Genomic DNA, 18094 nt, shown 5'->3' with positions numbered 1-18094 from the left:
CAAATTTGAGCTTTATCCTAGAATGAGAGTCAAAGATATTTTTGACATGTTCCAGGGGAATATATTGTTCTTTTAGCAGAGTGGGAAAAGGGTAGATAGAAGGTTGGGGGGTTTCCAAGTCAACATCAGTGATCTTCCAAGAAGTTTCCAGCCTGATGCAGTCAGATATCATGCTACAATTAAAGCCCAGATTTTCACCGACACCTTTAATACAGATATTTTCTTCTGGGTTTCCAATTGTCTCAATTCCTGACTCTTCGGCTATGGTAGAAACAGAGAAGAAATGAACATGAGTTTTAAAGCGTAGATTGGCCAACAGTTGTTTCTAATTCAGTTAAATTAGCCTTTCAGTTCAAGAGCATTCTTTGGAGATTCTGAAATTAATATTATTCTCACTTTGCATAAATATTAGGAATATTTGTATTTTCTATATCGTTAGAGGGATTTCAATCAGAAGTTGAGAGGAGCTGCGTTAAGCATAGCAAACTAGTTGGTATTTTGAAGTAGACATCACTTTTTGTCATTATTTTGCAAGCAGACTGAAATAGATGGTCAAAAGAAAAACAGGGACTGCATGCTGAGAATTCAGACAGCTAGGAAGTAGCCACTGTTGGATCAAACACATAAAATAGTTGTGTTCTTCACTTTGAACACAGTGAATTCTTTTTTTTTTAATTTATTTGTTCTTTTTAGTTGTACATGACAACGGAATCCATTTTGATACAATTATACAAGCAGGGACTATATTTTATTCTAGCTAGGATCCCATTCTTATGGATAGTAGGATTCACTGTGTGTTTTCTGTGATATGTAGAGGCTAACCCACAATAATGGGAATGAGGGGAAGAATAGAAATTCAGCAGATTAGACAATGGGGAAGGGAATGGGAATAGGCAAAGGAAAGACAAAGGAATTAAACTAACATAATTTTCCTATGTACACATATGAAAACACCACAGTGGCTTCTTTTGCTTCCTTGAGGACCTAAGAGTTCTTCCCTCCTCAGGAACTAGACAGAGGCTGCTCTCTTCATAATCCTGCAACCCACCTCCACCTGCCTCCATCCTGGATCCTACTTTGTCTCTTGTCGCTTGGCTTAAATGTCACTTTCTCACAGAGTCATTTCAACTACCCATTACTTATTTGATTAGATCCCTCTGCTGTATTCTTCTAATATACCATAATTTCCACCACAGTGCTTATGGTAGTCTGATATCATATATTAGTTTGATCATTTGTGTAGTATCTTCTGCCCACTTTGACATCAACCTGAACCACACAAGCTCTAAAATGGCAGAAGTTGTTTTTAAGTGACTTGTGAGTACACAGAGAGGATTAGGAAGGAAAATAGCCTCCATATTTCATATAACTTTATATGGCTTTATAGAAAGCTTTACATAAAGCTTCATATATTTTTTATAGTATATATTTTTACAAACATGACTTTGGAAATAACTGGTCACAACATGAGGCGGATGACATATAAAGCTCAAGGTCTTTCTTCCCTCAATTGATTTCAAGTCTTTAATCATTTCTCCAGAAGGAATTGCTGCTGCCAAAGCAAATCATCCAAAAAAGAAAATGCTCAGAGCAATTCTAATACAGGGGTTAGTCTATTATTGCTTAGAAATAATGTCAGGAAATCTGTGGTGAGAACAAATTCTGAAGATTGAGATGGTTATATTCTTAAATTGAACACATGTCAAAACCCCACGGAATTTCCTTATACTATCTTATTCATGTGACAATTTAAAAGTAAACATATTAGGGATGTTTAATAACTGTCTTTTCAGATGACAAGTGTGCAGTATTCCATGTAGTGGTTTTGACTCATTTCAGCACACAATGATTTTGCTCTATTGAATTCTATTGGAAAAGCTTTAGAATAGTTAGTTTTCTATTCAAAGGAATCCTATGGCCAAGTATTCATAAGTAAGGAGCCATTTATAACATGAATGATTGCACTCAATTTGTCTCATTTGATAGTAATTATTTGGCTACTGGATTTTCTCAAAGAACATCTCATGCACAGAAGGCAGTCTTACCACAGAGCTAACAGTCTCTCAAGAGACATTCTAAGCAGCTCAAATCCCAGGAAAACAGAATTTCATTTTGTGACTTTAAAAGCAGGAAGGAGAGACAATTCAGCCTGAGAACTAATAATACTTCACTTTTTGCCCTTAAAAACAACAAAAAGCTGGGTGTGGAGGTGCAAGCTTGTCATCCCAGAGGCTCGGGAGGCTGAGGCAGGAGAATCCTGAGTTCAAAGCCAGGCTCAGGTACTTAGCAAGGTCCAAAGCAACTTATGGAGACCCTGTCTCTACATAAATTATTTACAAAGGGCTGGGGATGTAGCTCAGTGGCTAAGCACTTATGGGTCTAATCCCCAGTAATAAAAACAAAAACAAACAAAAAATAAAACCAAAACCTAAGACAAAACAACAAAGTAAAAAAAAATCTTTAATCTAGATTACTTGCATCTATATGATTGACAGAATTAGTGTGTGTGGGACTAAGGCACGAGGCTCAGTCTCCTGACAAGAGTAACATCTGCTGAGCTATTCCTGCTACTAGAACGTGGACTACCTAGTCTGAACAGCATGAGATGTGGTCCAGCTCCTCTGCTTTCCAGCCTTGTGCCCCAGTGTGAAACAGAAAGCCCAATAAATCCATCAACTTATAGAGATGAATGAGACACTTACATAGAGCTTTTAGTATGCTATCTGGCATATACTGAGCAATCAACAAACACCGACCATTAAGACGGCATGTATCTATAAACACAAATCCCAGTCATGGTATCTTCACAGATGTTTCTTTGCTTAATGAATGATTCAAAACCTTTGAAAAAATGGAGCAACCAATGGAAATATGTAAATATTTTATAATAGTTATATAATATTTATATGACATAAATAAAGAAACCATAAACAAGAATGAATGTATGAGATAGAGTGTGAGTGTGTTGGTGGGTGTGCACATGTGCATGACCTTATTAAAGAGAAGTGATGACCTTGTATTCTACCCAGGCTATGTTGGTTCTTGACCTGGGCAGTTACCAGTTACTACTTGGTCTGGTTCTAATTGAGGGAAAGAAAAATGGATGAAAACATGTTGCTTAGTTAGATTTTGTCTCACAATTTGTGGGGAGATTAATTGTCTTTATAAACAGCAAGAAGAGAAAATACAGTCTGGGAACTAATATTACTTGACTTTTTTCCCCTTAAAATAACCACCATAAAGTAAAATCTCTATTCTACATTACTTCAGTCTACATGATCAATAGAGAGGAATTACTGTGCCAAGGGAGTAAGGCTCTGAGGCTTATCTCTAAGCAAAGAACACATAATTCAATCCATCTCTTCCATGTGACCATTTCAAAGTCCCCAAATGTGACAATATGTTCATCTCAAACCAAATCCTGACCACAAATATGTATAGGTTGTCTTCCTTGTTTTTTATCAACGGATTTAGAAATTGTTAAAGGAGGACCTCTAAGTATTGTGCAATTTCTAAGAAAACCACCAAGCTGTTAATGAAGTAAATATCTGTTTAATTTACAAACATCAGTAGTGTAACTGATATTAGTCTGGAGAAAGACAAAGCACACTGAATTATACATGTACATCTAATTTTCTTTTTTAAAAAAGATTTTTTTGGGGGGTTGAGGGAGAAACATCTGTATCATTACAGGGCACCCTGGGATTTTAGTGAGGAAAATGCAGAGTCCACTATAGATCATTATCAATTCTACAATGTAATTTAGCAGCAAATATGTTAACATGGGAGCATGAAGGTAATAAAGGAGTTTTATTTTTGGAAAAAAAATTACAGTTTTTGACATGACAGTTTCCCTTCCCACCAATCAATAAAAGGGCAAAAAAAATGTCAAGGAGATATTAATTTGTAAAAGGTCTACTTTCTAGTGTCAATTGCTACACACCATTTCTCTTCTGTAAAGACATGTGTAGAGGGGCCACTTCTTCCTATATGATGACTGTCTCACACAGATGTCCTTTTCCTACTCTTAGACTCTTTATGCTCTTTGCAGCTGTCCTACATGAGGCCAGTAGGTCTGTGACACCAGTGGTTGGATGTTCAGGTCAATAAACAGACCAACACATATTTATCCCAAGATAAACCTATGTTAGTACTATTGCCAAAAAAAAAAAAAATCCTGATATTTAAGTTTGAAAAATGTACAAAAAATCAGGATAATTATAAATTAATATATATTAAAGCATCAAGAAACAGCAAAAGAATGGCCTAGAACGTTAAGTACAATGTACTTTGATACAATAAATATTCCTCATTGAAACTGAATACTGTATAGGGCTGTTCAGAAGTCATAGAAACAAAAATTCATATTATTACTAATTTATTTATCAATAATCTATTGGTTCTTTATCATCTCCTTTAACGTTTATATTACAAAAAAATTAATACTGGAAAATGGTAGATGAACACTTTTGTGTGCTGCTTCTTCGAACATTTAGAAAGAAGGTAGGGTGAGTCAGCACTTCACTCCCAGTCCTTTCGTGAATGGAACCCAGATCTTCAGGATACTTTATATTTTGCACAAAATATTTCTTATCAGCTTGCTCTATCTGTAAATTCTGGAATTCCAACCCCTGCCTGGCAGTCTCACTCACACACTTGTGCTTGATGTGAAGGTGGGACACACATTTTATGCTCTGGGCAAGTACAGGTCGGTGCACAGTAGCTCCTCAGTCTCTATGTGCTTCTGCGAGTCTTCAGCTTGTTGCAAAGACAGATCTGTGTTGCAACCGTTCCCACGGTTGCTGTAATGCCACCACGTATAACTTTCTTCACACTTCTCCAGTGTAGGGGAAGCTTTAGTTTAAGCAAGTCTTTTATTTTATTATTATTATTTTTTCAAATGCAGAAAAAAAGTCTTTATTCTCATAATAAAAATAAGTCCGTTCTGTATTTTACAATATATTTCAAATATTTCCACTATGAAGCATAAATTAGTCCAACATGGTCAAGAAGTAGACAACCTGTGTCAGAGGTGGAAGGTGCTGGGACCATGCCTAGGACGCACACCTTGTGCAGCCACACTTTACCACCTTCTCAACCTCATCCACAAAGGAGGACCCGTCCGTGCATTCGAAAGAGTATTTCCGCCGCTTGCTCCTCAGAGGCCCACAGCACTGGGCCCCTGCACACCCGCCTTTACATTCCAGGCGTGAGACCTTCTTGGTGGTTTGGCAGGCTGCGTAGCCCTGCTGCTTTTGGTAATAATCTCTTATCCGTTCCCCTCGACAAGAGATTTCTAGAAAAGAACAGAAAAAAATCGCAGTCAATGACTGTGAGTCCACATCTCAATTCAGTGGATGCTGTCTCTCTGCCCTTTTTATGTAAGTGCTATTTTTAGTGTTATGTTTTTATTACATATCTTGGGCCGGTGGCACAGCCTGCTGTTCCTTGAAAAAAAAAAAATGTGTCTTTTGGGCCTTTATTTCCAGCAAAGTGAATGCTATATATGTAGACTATAAATACAATGCTATTACACTGACAAGAAAATTGGATTCCTAAATCTTTTCCTTTATTGCAAAGAAAAAAGAAAAAAAAATACACATCTTCTGTTTTTACACGACTAACAGCTGGTTTTGTTTACCACGGGGAGCAGTTTCAGAGAGAATGCAATTTAATTTATTAGACCTGGAGTTTAATATTATCCAATCTGTTACTTAATGCAAGTAACATTCCACTGACTTCATAAATTACCCTAATATGAAGTAGTTCAAAAAGGAGACATCTGCTGAAAGCTTCAGCAGGCACGCTCTTCCTGTCTTGTCCTGCTGCTGATACACAAAGCACAGTCCATGCCAGCTGGAGACAAGGCAAGTTCTGATCATGGAAACAAAGTGATGGGCTGAAAAGTGTCTGTTCCCATCCTTCTCGCCTGTGTAATTTGCTATGGAAAAATCAGTGACTTTGAAGTCAAAGGTGATTTTTGGGCTAAAACCAGAGCAGAATTAGTGGCGCCCTCTTCTCTGTGCTGGAAGATGAATTAATGATATACGTGCATGAGAAAGGCGGGTAAAGGCTGCAGGTGAATAAAGTTAGTGGGCCTTCTGTAGAAGGTCAAAAGGAGAATTACTTTTACAAAAGGTAAAATAGAGAATTTTCAGAGCAAATCAGGTTGTGACGAGAAATCTGAAAGCCATCTTATGGTGGGAGTTAAGGACATTTCACATCTGGTGCCTTCATGACACTTGAAAATAAATCAAAAGCTGTAACAGACAGTAACACGAGGACCTGGGATTTTCTCCTGTCACCCCTCTGCCTGTTTTTTTCACCCTTTCTCTCTCATCAAAGATGGGGCACTCCTCCTGCTTGGCCAAGAGAAGGAGCTGCACAGCTGGGCTGGCTCACCTCGGTCGCAGCTGTCCCCAGTGTATCCACTGCTGCATTCACAGTAGGGCTGTCCGAGTCCCGAGAGCCTGCACTTCCCATGCTTGCACTTGATCGTCTGGCAGGGATTGAAAAGATCCTCTTCTTCATCACAGAGGACACCTCCGTGGCCCTCCAGGCACTTACAGCTGTAGGAGAAGGCATTGATGGGCAAGCACGTGCCATGTACGCATCTACAGGGGAGAAGGAACACAGGGGTGAAAGTGCGTTTGGTGTGGGAGGTCAGATGGGAACTGAGGATGACTGAATATGAACCACAGAGTGCCAATGGGCTGGCTTCATTCTGTCCCATTTCCCTATACCTGCCAGCCTGCCTCCCTTCCTCTCTTGGGCTTTGCTTTGAGGGTTGAGCTTATGTGTTCAACTAAAAAGCAGCCCAAACTTACTTATTTCCAAGACAGGGGTCATTGGTCCGCTGGTCACAGAGGGGGCCCATCCATCCTTCCTCACACTCGCACGTGAAGCCTGATGGGCTGCTGGGCTGGCACCTGCCATGGGCACACACCTTCTTGTGGCACGGCTCACAGCCGGGCAGAATGCCTGTCTGCATGGGTACCTTCCGGAAGTCCTGCAGCTCACTGTTGATGTAGAGGTTCCGGATGCATCCATGGAAGCTGGTGCCATTTTGTCCAGGGGCTTGGCGCAGAGATGCCACATTGTTCTTCCCTGGCATGCCTGAGTGGACACCACATTAGAGGTCAGATTCTTTGCAGGCTTATCAATCCTTTACTACCCAGAAATGTAGGTACTTAGGACCTCATCCCAGCCAACAGGATATGTGGATGGGGATGGTGGGGTAGAGAAGAGAGGGATATTGTTTTTGGTTTTGGAAGATGTTCTAGGTACTTCTAATGCACTGCTAGAATAAAGAACTCAATCATTAAATTTTAAAATTTGTTTCAAACAAAAACTTTGCACATAAACATTCATATATAAAACCTAGAAGCAGAGATACTGTACTTAAAGACTGGGGAGCAGACTAATGTTTCTTTCTCTCTATCCAACCCCACCCATTCCAGATACCACCATCTGTAGGAAGCCTGGGAATTCCACAAAGCACAATTTGTAATCCCCTAATTCTACCCCTATTTTAAAAGATGAAGGACCAACAACCAGAAAGCTTGGGCAACATGGTCAATGTCACTCAGAAAGTTCAGATTAGAGTTAGGCCAATGAGATAAACCTCCTTAGTCCTGAAGTTAAGGTGCAGTCCACCAAGTCTTGGAGGCTGAGAGCTGGGGTTCACAGTGACCATTTTTCCCAGTTCTGCCTAATTCTATAAATAAGCAACTAACCCAATACACCAAGGGCAATGTCTCCAGCTCAGTTAGGGATGTCAGTGCCTGAAAATATTGCCCCTGCTTCTTATCCAGATGACAATTCATTCACATCATGCATTTTTCCTAATTGAGAGTGAAGCCTTCATTTTCTTAAACAATCAAGAGGACAAAAGAAATTCCTTCAAAAACACAGTATTTGAAATCTTGGTACATAAATATTCAACTAGTGACAGTTATCTGGTGACTTTTGTTTTGGCAAACTGAAGGAATCTTTCCATGACCTGAGCCAGAAGCTGAAATAGTTTCTGGATTGCATCCTGCAGGCGGGTAACCATCCAGGTCATGTGGGGCAAAGGGAGGGAGCCAGAGGCCTTCAGAGTGCTGAGTCTGTCTGGGTATGCTCATGCCCCAGCTGCGCCTGGACTCTGGTATACTGACTGCAAGTTCTGGACTTGAAATATCAAAGCTCTCACTCTCCAGGGGATGTTTGTTATTGACACTGAGAACCATGGGAATCTCATTGGGACCCTTCCTTATGCCACTGTCCCTTTTGCCATTCAAGGATCCTCATTAGAGTCCTAGCAGGTACCAAAATCAGGCAGCAAGGGTCACAAAACCACTAGAGTATTGGTCAAGTTTTCTCTTTTGGTTTTGAGTGCATTTGGGCCAGGCATTTCCCTTCTGTAGGGCTTAGTGTTCTCATCTATATCATTAACAGATGGACCAGAACGTTTGTGTCTAAGCTTGACACACATCAGAACCATTAGAGGTAATGTTAAAAGGAAGCTTTCCAAGTTTCTCCCCATCCTGAGAATCTGACCTTGCTGGGAGGGAAATGGATGCAGAATTCTAAACGCCAACATGCAGGGCAGGTGGTCCATGGTCATACTTGGACCTGAATTACAGATCTGGGCTTTGAATTTCCATGTGCACAGTTTTTTACTGTGTGTGTGTCTGGCCTTGGAAACTGGGCTGCTACAGCAGGGTCAAAGGGACAAAATTTACCATTTCCAGGAAAGGACTAGTGACAGGAAATTTCTTGCTCTGGGGTGAGTCTTTCTAACTTAATCATATCCATCCATCATAAAAATGTGGGCCTTAATATCCACATGGTTATGGTCCTTTCTTCAGAGGTTAGAAATGAACTTCTTCCAAAGTTATCTTTAATAGCTCATTTTGATGAAGGTATGATCCCCATATGTGCACATCTACTGAATACAGATTGGCAAAAATTCTCAGCAGGGAGAAACAATTAGTGTGTGTGTGCCTGTTAAGTCTCCAAACTCAAACGTATAAAAGGTCTAGTTTTGATTATAGTACTGTGTGTGTGTGTGTGTGTGTGTGTGTGTGTGTATTTATATTTAACTATTAATAGGCTATCATGGAACCAAAAACCATTTCAAATATCTATGATCTGTGGGGTTTTGGCGGGGGAGGTGCTTGATATTGAAACCAAGGTTACATGCACAGTAATCACTGAGCTACATGCCCAGCCATAAGCTCTTCCGAGTTAACTTTCCTATGTGCTTGACTAGGGAGCTAGATCTTAACTGATAAAAGTAGAATATCCATGATATTTATAAAGCCCTTCATCTATGCCATGGATCTTAGATGGATTAATCAATAAATAGACTATTGTTAGACGTAACAGACTCTGCAGGTTTCCAAACTGGACCAATAAAGGGACCAAGTATCAAGATTGATGTCAATGGCAGCACTAGCAGATCTGTAATATATGCATGAATCTTCATATCAGGGCCTTACCTGCCCATTAGGTAATAAATGTTCTGGTTGAACTGTTTAACAGAAAGACATAAAGATCAAATCTTTTTGTGTTGAATAAAGACTATGTCACAAGTAGTTAATAAGCCCAGGGTAAGTTAAGCTGCCTCTCCATTTTTTCTAGAGAACACTTCTGTGAGAGACACAACAGGATGCATCATGTTCGGACAGTCGTCCTTAGGGGTGGCCCTGTTTTCAGACTGGACATGTTTACCTCACTTTCCTCTGCTGACTCAGCTTCTCATACCTCTACCATGCAGCATTCAAAGCTGTGTTCTTTAAAGATTCCTTGTATTTTTAAAATCTGAATCATCCTTGCAACCACCCTCTGAGTTGGAAGGAAGTACAACCAATGTGTTTGCTGGCACTGAGGCTGGGATGGAGGTGGTTTTCTTCAGGACTGGATGGACAGAGGCCTTGTCTGGATTCTTCCAGATACTCCACCCTCAGTAGGACTAGTATTTTTCATTTTTTAGCTTAGAATGCTTTTTTTTTCCTTTTTTTAAAAAATGTTATGATCTAAACAATCTCATTCTATATTTGAGAAAAAAAAAATGTTTGCACTATGTTCCAAAGAGGTTTTAAAAGATTCAGTGAAATGGTTTCTAATAAAAGCACAATAAAATCCAGTAAAGGGCAAGTCCAGAAATAAACAACCAAAAGCCACATAACTTACATTGTTTTGCTTTGTTTTCTGATTTTTCTTAAGAAGTGAGTGGCAATGCAGGTGGCTTTGGAGTCAGACAGATCTGGACTTAAATGAGGTGTCTACTACAAAATAGTTTTGTGAACTTGGACAAGTTGTAAAAAGTCCTTGAGGTTGTCCTTTGGGAACTCTGAAGCAGAGAAAGTAATATCTATTTCCTAAGGTTTTGTTGTGTTGGGCATATAGTTTGAACTCAATAAAGGTAACTTATTCCAAATCACAGGGACAGCTATGACTTACGTGCTTCACCCATCTGAAAGCAGCCCTGTTAACTGTTACATGGAATACAAGAAAGAATGGAAAGCTTTTGTTTTTTAATGAGTCTCATGGCTGTGATTCCCATGAAGCAATTAGATTAGCTAACTTTCTAAGCAGACTCACTACGCAACCCTTTAATCACAAGGCATGGTGGTTACAAGAAGAGGCACTTTCATCCCCACATCCCTGGGAGCAGATGGGGCATTTCTTTTTCCACTTAGTATCCTTTATGTATCCATTAACTTAACTTAGGTCCCAGCATATTGTAGTTGCTCCACAGATGTTTACAGAAGGACACCAAAGACTGAACTCTTTCTAAAAAAAAAAAATCAAACTCTATAAAAGTGTTACCACTTAACTACTGAAAAATTTAAACGCAGAAGGACTATGGACTTAGAGAACAATTTTTAAAAATCCTCTGAAGGAAGCCTTTTGGGGTTAAGATAATTGTGTAGAATTCCAGAGTTACTGTTTTGTAGGAGATGATATGAACTTCATAGTGAAGAAATCAGGTTCCCTGACCTCTTCATACTTATTTTTTTCTGTAAAATGAGTTAATTTTGTCAATTTCACCCAATGTAATTTAATTCAATGCGCCTCAAGTCAACATTGCCTCCTCTCTTGCTCCTTTCTCTAACTTCTAAACTTCTGTATCTCTAGTTTATACTCCTTCCTCCTGATGGAGGCAGGAGTGGGGACTCTCTGCTTTGTGGGTCTTCTCTCCTGGGCTCCTTTAAAACTTTGCTTGTACCTCCTTCCCTCACACATTTACTCATTTTCCTTCTTGCTGAATACAAGTTAAGTCCTGCATCTTCTCTACATCATTTCCAGCCCTGCTCTACCTTCCCAGCCTCCTCTCTCTTGCTCTTTCAGGTGAAGCTCTTGGCTAAGCAGAATCCCTTGCTGGTGGCTGATACAGACTGTACACATAAGTCATTCATGAGCAGCTGGTAGTGCAGAAGCTCTCACACGGTCACATGTGGCTTAGGGGGAAGGGTTTTGACTCCTTAAGGAAACTGGGGTGGGGCCCCTACTTCCCAGATTACCTTGTGCTTGTTTCATCATTTTTTTTTCATAGTCTGATTTGAACACCATCTTTGTTTTTCTATAGCATAGGTAAATAGAAGATTTGATGATCTGACGTACAAATCACCTAGCATTTGGTAGGCACAGAAGAAATATTGATTAATGTCCTCTATCCCAATGACACATGTTGTTAGACCCACACAGCCAAGATTACAAAATGAACACTCATCTTTGGCTCTTTCTGCTCTGTCCTTGCTGGCCATCTTTCAGATGGATCAGCATTGGTCAATGACTATGGCACCCAGCATCAATAACCTCAGAATTAGTCTATGATGTGAACCACCGTAGGGTATGGGAAACCACTGAATTGGGAAGTGGGCTTACCTCCTACGTAGAGTGGGGAGTCAAAATTCAGAGTAGATTGTTTTGACAAGTTGGTGATGATTTTGGGGCTTCCCCCATCAACAGAGAGGGAAAGACTCTGATCCAGTGCAAGCAGTTCCACGATGTGAAAGTTTCCATCATTGATCGTCTCCACGCTGCAACAGAGAAACAACTTAGCCGGCCCTTCCATGTCTCTTTATTAAAGAGGTTAAAATATAAACCAATGAACACTACTGAGGGAAAAACATTCATAGCTGACATTAAGGAAGCTAATTAAAAAATATATATTTTCAAGGAGATAGACTGAATTTCAATTCTCAGGAATAGATAGCAAAATAAGTGTGTTCTCCCACTGAGAAAGGTGCAAATGAGTAATTTATTTGTTATCCTGCCACATTCCCTCAGTATGTAGAAATCACAAAAGACTAATTTCATCATAAAAGTTCCATTTAGTAAGATATTCTTACTCCAAATAGTATTAAAAACAGAAGGAACCTATTTGTGTGCCAAATATACTCTAGTGACATTGATGTTAAGGCACTGTTGGTTTCTGCTCTTGAAATTTGTGTATATCAGAGTTTATAAATAAAATGCTTAACAGAGGCATTTCTAGGGGCCTGGGAATGACAATGTATCTCTATCTAGTCTCTATAATTTTTTAAAGTACCAGGTCTATCATTATTACTGCTGCCTTCTAAAAGCTTTGAGAAGGCTTATAAAAATTCATAAAATGGACAAACATAAAGTCTCAGAAACTGAGGTAAATGGAAAATGCAGATTAAAAAATATGATTTTCAGTGCAATTTGTAAATAGGTGCTGGATGGTTTTAAGTTCTGGCTACAAATTTAACCATGGTGTCAGAGCAGGCAAAAATGTTAACAGGAACAACGAAACAGGACCCAGGAAGAAAATGGCACCATTACATAACACAGAGTCGGGAATATACTCTCTTTTCAATATATAGGCACGAGGTGTAACTGGAAATTGGCATGAAATAATAAAGTGAACACTAAAGACCCTGCAACATGGGATACTGTCTGGGAAAACTGAAAATGGGCTCAAAAATGGACATATGGGAGCCTAGGATAGAGAAACTGCTCCAAAATGTGAGTGACTAGTACTCCCTCCTCAAGACAAGTGTTTAGATTTCCAGACACTGATACTTAAATTTGTAAAATTCAAGCCTGGGAAAGGATGAAAAGCTGTATTAACATTTCTGCTGGTTTTTACCACTGGAGTCTAATCATATTGCATTGTTTGCTGACTGAGAATAAACAGGTTTTGATCTGAGGACAATCTGAATCACTCTGCAGAATTGTGAACACATTTGAAGTTGTCTTTGTTGAAGTGTTTAAAAAGGGTTCATGTGTGCTGGGATCTTTGATAGGATAGCCTGTCTCAGATATCAACTTTAAAAATAAATATTAGAAATGTCAATCAATATTTTGCCTCCTACATATTTAATTATCCTAACACTGAACATCATTAAAATTGGCAAAGACTAGAAAATTGCTTTCTAAATACAGTTACATATCAACTGTTCTCCGTCTTTAATTTGACTCTCTTCTAAGGGGATTTGCTGAGTTGGAGTATCAGCTAGAGTTACATATAAAGAATTTGGAGCTTCACAAATCTGAATTTGAATCCTGGTCATGCAAGTATTAATTAATGTTTGACCTTGGATAAATGACTTGATTACTAATACATTTCACTTTTCTTTTTAGTAAGTGCTAATAAATGTTTCTCCCTTCTACAGTTAATTTGAGGTCTATCTATATCAAGTGAACATTTAAAAATGCATAACATAGCTAAATTAAATGTTAGCTATTAGTACCGTCACCACCATCAACATCACCTCCATCATCATCACCATATAAATAAATTACCCAATACTATTTCAGAATCTTTTTCAGAAAGAAATTCAGAAATTTAGATTAATTCTGTTAATCTAAACATTAACAGAAAAGTAAGAACTTTTGGAGAGTAGTTCTTGTTCAAGTCTCTAAAGTTCTAAAGTAAAGCATTAAAATAAAGATACATAAAAAGGGTAAAAGCCAATTTTTTCCCCTTGTGGTCATATATAACCCTTTAAGTGGTTTTATATGGATGTTCGATAACTTTTACTTTTAATTACATTATAAATATTAATAATGAAGTCTCCTTTTTCTCTCTTTAAAATTGTAAAGAAAGGCCCATATGTTCTGAGAAATGGGTCCTCGGTCACATATTGCTCTTAGACAATCAATGAAGGCAAGTCATTGTTAATGATGGTATACAGGTGTCTAAAGATCTTTAAAGTTTCATGCACCCTTTATAATGCAGGATTCCAGCTGTAAAGCAGGAGGTAGGTCACTTTGTTACTTACTTCTCCTTTTTATCCTTTTTGTTTCATTTTTTGAGTATATGTTTTTAACTCTCACTAATTCTAAGCTACATTCAAGTAGGGGCATTGCATTATTTACTTCCCTATTCCTTAATGTACTTAGCAGAATGTCTCCTAAATAGTAGATGCTAAAGTAAATATAAAGGATCTATTAGGAATAATAGAGGCTTTTTTGTTTTAATAATACTAAGTAGAATATAGTTCTAATCAATAGGCTTCTTGTATATTTAAAACAAGACTTCTGAAACATTCACTTTATTAGAAAAATGTTTTTTGAGTTTTTACATCAGTATCTTGAAGGATAACGTTTGCATATTGTTTGTTGGATCTCAGAGAAATCTTGTTCAGCTAGTCCTACTTCTCTAAAAATGTGTGACCTCAATTGTTGTGACCTTAGGTGATTATTCTCTTTTCTTCCTCATTAGAATAATGTTAATAAAAGAGCAAAGAATTCTATGGTGCATGCTATGGGCCGGACACTGTTCTAGGGATTTTGCAAGTATTTCCTCATTGGAGCTTCACAAGAGTTGAGAGTTTAGGGGATTCAAAATGGCATCCCTAGTTCGTAGCTAAACAGCCGTGAAACCAGGCTGCTTTACTCCAGTTTATGTGATCTCAGGTATTATGCAACACATTTTCAGTAAAAGTCCTAAAGAGGCCAAATACTATATAAATGTGTGTGTTATCACCACTAAAATCCTTTAGTGGCATTTCTTACAAATATCCCAGGGATAGGTACCTCACAATAACCTTATATGATGATTACAAAACTTGGTACATTTACTCAAAATCACTGAATTAAAAAATTATAATAATATTACAAGAAGATAGCAGGTTTATGAGGATGCATATATAGTATGTGGAAAGCTAAGTGTGAATTCTGTTTCTCCAATCATAAGTGAGATTCACATTAATATTTTTCTCCCCCTGTAAGTTTTAAATGTCTAGTGTGATCATTTTGGAACCTGATAAAGAGTTACAACACACATTATTTCCCTTTATATCTCCTTAGAATTAAGTGACGTCTGACCTTAGGCTTTTAACTTGTAAGTATTGCAAAATTAATATTTTCAGATTCTTTGTTTTTATGATGATGATACTGTGTGTATGGGGCCTCAAGAGAATATGTAAGAGTTAAGAATATTTTAAATGGTTTTACTCTGTGTTCTCTGGCATGAGACAAACTGGGAGTTGTCCAAGAATCTTTTGCCTATGTATCCTTTTAAAAGAAAAGCAATAACTGACACCAGTTGTTGCCTGTAAGACTGAGAGATCATCGAATTTTCAGTCTATCACAGTCACTTCTTACATACCCACTTGAAATGGATAACATCCTTTCGGGTCTGATAAGTATTGATAAACCTCCATTTCCCTGGGGAACTATATATTTGATGACTTACAAAAAGGAACAAGTGAACCATTTAACTTTGAACTTTTCCACTGGGAACATAAATTTCATTTATTACCATTATTATGTAATTTAGTCTTACTCTATTCTTCTATTACTGAGATTTTGTTTTCTTGTATTTCTAGAATATAAATGGAAGTATAAAAGCCATGTGATTTTCCAGTAATGCCTGTGGTTTGCTGCATACAAATGCTTTAATCCTTGGGGCTTAAAGGAAAAGGGGGTTCTAAAATGTTTCCAACTTTCTTTTTCTACTTACTCAGGACATTAAAAATAAAATTTTTATATTTCTATGTCAACCATGATTATTAAAGTGTTTCAGTAGTTTTACAAAGATAAAATTTCATTTTTGTTTATGTGAGCTCCAGCTTTTTGCCATAAAAATTTTAAAAATCTGGTGGTGGTGGCATAGTCCAAGCAATGGAACAGGAGTCTAACCCAGACATTCTGATATCTCTGGGCTGAATGTATTTCCTCTGTGAAGTAGGGTATGGTAATAAAAAACATGTCTCTGCTCATCTTCTTAAATCAAAAAGAATAGGCAGCTAAAAGAGATTCCATTGGATGCATAAGAGTTTTTCAGAAGAAAGTTCTTATAGAATAGTTCATCAAGTAATATATTTTAATCAGGAGTTTTGAAGCAGATTGATTTTAATAAAACACACTAAAATAGAAAGGGACCTCTATGCTTGAGCATACTGTGGGGTCACATGTGAAGCAATGAAGCTCTTATTTGCATATTGTTTGTTGGATCTGGGTATCTGGGATTAAAGAGAATACATAAACCACCAGAAGTACTAATTTCTAGGAACCTGCCCTGTGTCAAGTAGTGCGTTAGGTACTTTGTATTTTTATATACAAATTCTTATAACCACATGTGAAAATCAGATGCAGTTTAGATAGTTAAGAGGATGAGACTGCAGCACAAGAGGTGGAGTAACTTGCCCAGGGTTATAAATTTCATGGTGGTACCTTCCCAAGTGGCATGCCCAGAATGGCTGTATGTTTATCTCAAAAATAAGAAGACCATCTTATAGATTCTGTCTGCTGTCTGCCTCCCCTTTAAAACTGAATGCTTCAAGAATGCAGACCAGTTGAGTTTCCTTTTTTTCTTAATTTTTAAATGCAAATTAGACAATTCTGGAGCTATGTAACCAACCAAATCTAAAGTACACAGCAGAAAGTCCCCTAGAGTTTCATGGACCTGTAAATAAGGAAACTGGTTAATACTTAGTGTCCTACACAGTTGCACAGTGGTTCATTTGATTTCCTAATTTTTAAATAGTAGTTTAAAAACTGGATTTCTAAATAAGCTGTTTGATTTGGAGCATGAGATTAATTTGAATCTAATGATATACATACATATTTTTCAAGAAGAACTTTTATTAAAATTTTCTCTTTTCTAGACTAAAAGAAAGTTGCTTTGAAAGGTAACAAAGCAACTTTATTTTCAGATTTCTTGAGAATAAAATGTATTACTCTATCTCTACGAGCCTAGTGGTAATGTGAGTTTTGACTTTAGGCTACAAGTCATTCATTCATCCATCCATCCATCCATCTATCCATCAATCCATTCATGCCACTAATACTGAGTCCATTTTATGCTATTCTCTATGCTGTAAAAATCAGGCATTCTTGCCAAATTCTTCATTCATTTACTTGTTTGGCAGCTCATTTTATTGGCTATTGCTTATTAGAGACAGTGGAGTGTTGACAAATGTTTAACAATTGGCTCTCTGGGAAAAGAAAATGAGCCTGGATTTGTAGCATTTGCTGACTTCTGGAGTGGAAATACTCCTGACATGGCTGATTTCAAGCCAACACCAAGCATGATGTTGCGGGACCTGGGTGTGGAAACAGGCAATCAACTGCTCTCAAAGCTTGGCTCCCGCAGATTCCTTTCATATGGGCTATTCTCAAAGTGTAGTCCTTGGAACATGGTATATCCCTGGGAATTTGTCAGAAATGTAAACTGAGAGGCCCACTGGAGATCTGCAGAATGAGAAACTAGTGGTGGGGTCCAGAACCACTGCTCCACACTATTGTCTGGATGCTGGTGCTATGAATTGTGCATGTCTAAAAGAAGCCACAGTCTTCTGTCTGGATGAGTAGATGTACATGTTGCTTTATCTGTACTGCTAAGGAATAATCACTGTGTCTTGTGTTTCCTTAAACACACTCAAAGCTGTGCTAAATCCTGTTCTCATCTTTAATTGATAGCTATGCTTCCAAAAAGGATGTATGATTTGGAAAAGGACACTAATTTGAATCTAATGAAAGAAACATGTATTTTTCATTAATAATTCAAACAATTTCTTTTATCTAAATTAAAACAAAGTCACTTTGAAGGACAGCAAATTATCAGCATAGACATAATTCCATGAAACAACTGTTCTCAAACTGACTTATTTGAAATAACAGATAC

General features: G+C 37.9%; 1 protein-coding gene across 4 annotated transcripts in view; it reads right to left on the bottom strand.

The window, feature by feature from the left end:
• Positions 1-5054: 5054 nt before the first annotated feature.
• Positions 5055-18094, bottom strand: part of Slit2 (slit guidance ligand 2) — a 333688-nt gene continuing 320648 nt past the window's right edge. For all 4 annotated transcript variants that reach the window (XM_076864131.2, XM_076864130.2, XM_076864129.2 and 1 more), the window contains 4 exons: positions 11878-12032; positions 6828-7116; positions 6403-6614; positions 5055-5296 (listed from right to left, as the gene is read on the bottom strand). In XM_076864131.2, the coding sequence (XP_076720246.2) occupies positions 5055-5296; positions 6403-6614; positions 6828-7116; positions 11878-12032 (898 nt within the window). The remainder of the gene's footprint in view (positions 5297-6402; positions 6615-6827; positions 7117-11877; positions 12033-18094) is intronic.

This window comes from Callospermophilus lateralis, chromosome 8 (assembly GCF_048772815.1).
Source record: "Callospermophilus lateralis isolate mCalLat2 chromosome 8, mCalLat2.hap1, whole genome shotgun sequence".
Classification (NCBI taxonomy): Eukaryota; Metazoa; Chordata; class Mammalia; order Rodentia; family Sciuridae; genus Callospermophilus; species Callospermophilus lateralis.
This window is presented reverse-complemented; position numbering and strand designations above follow the sequence as displayed.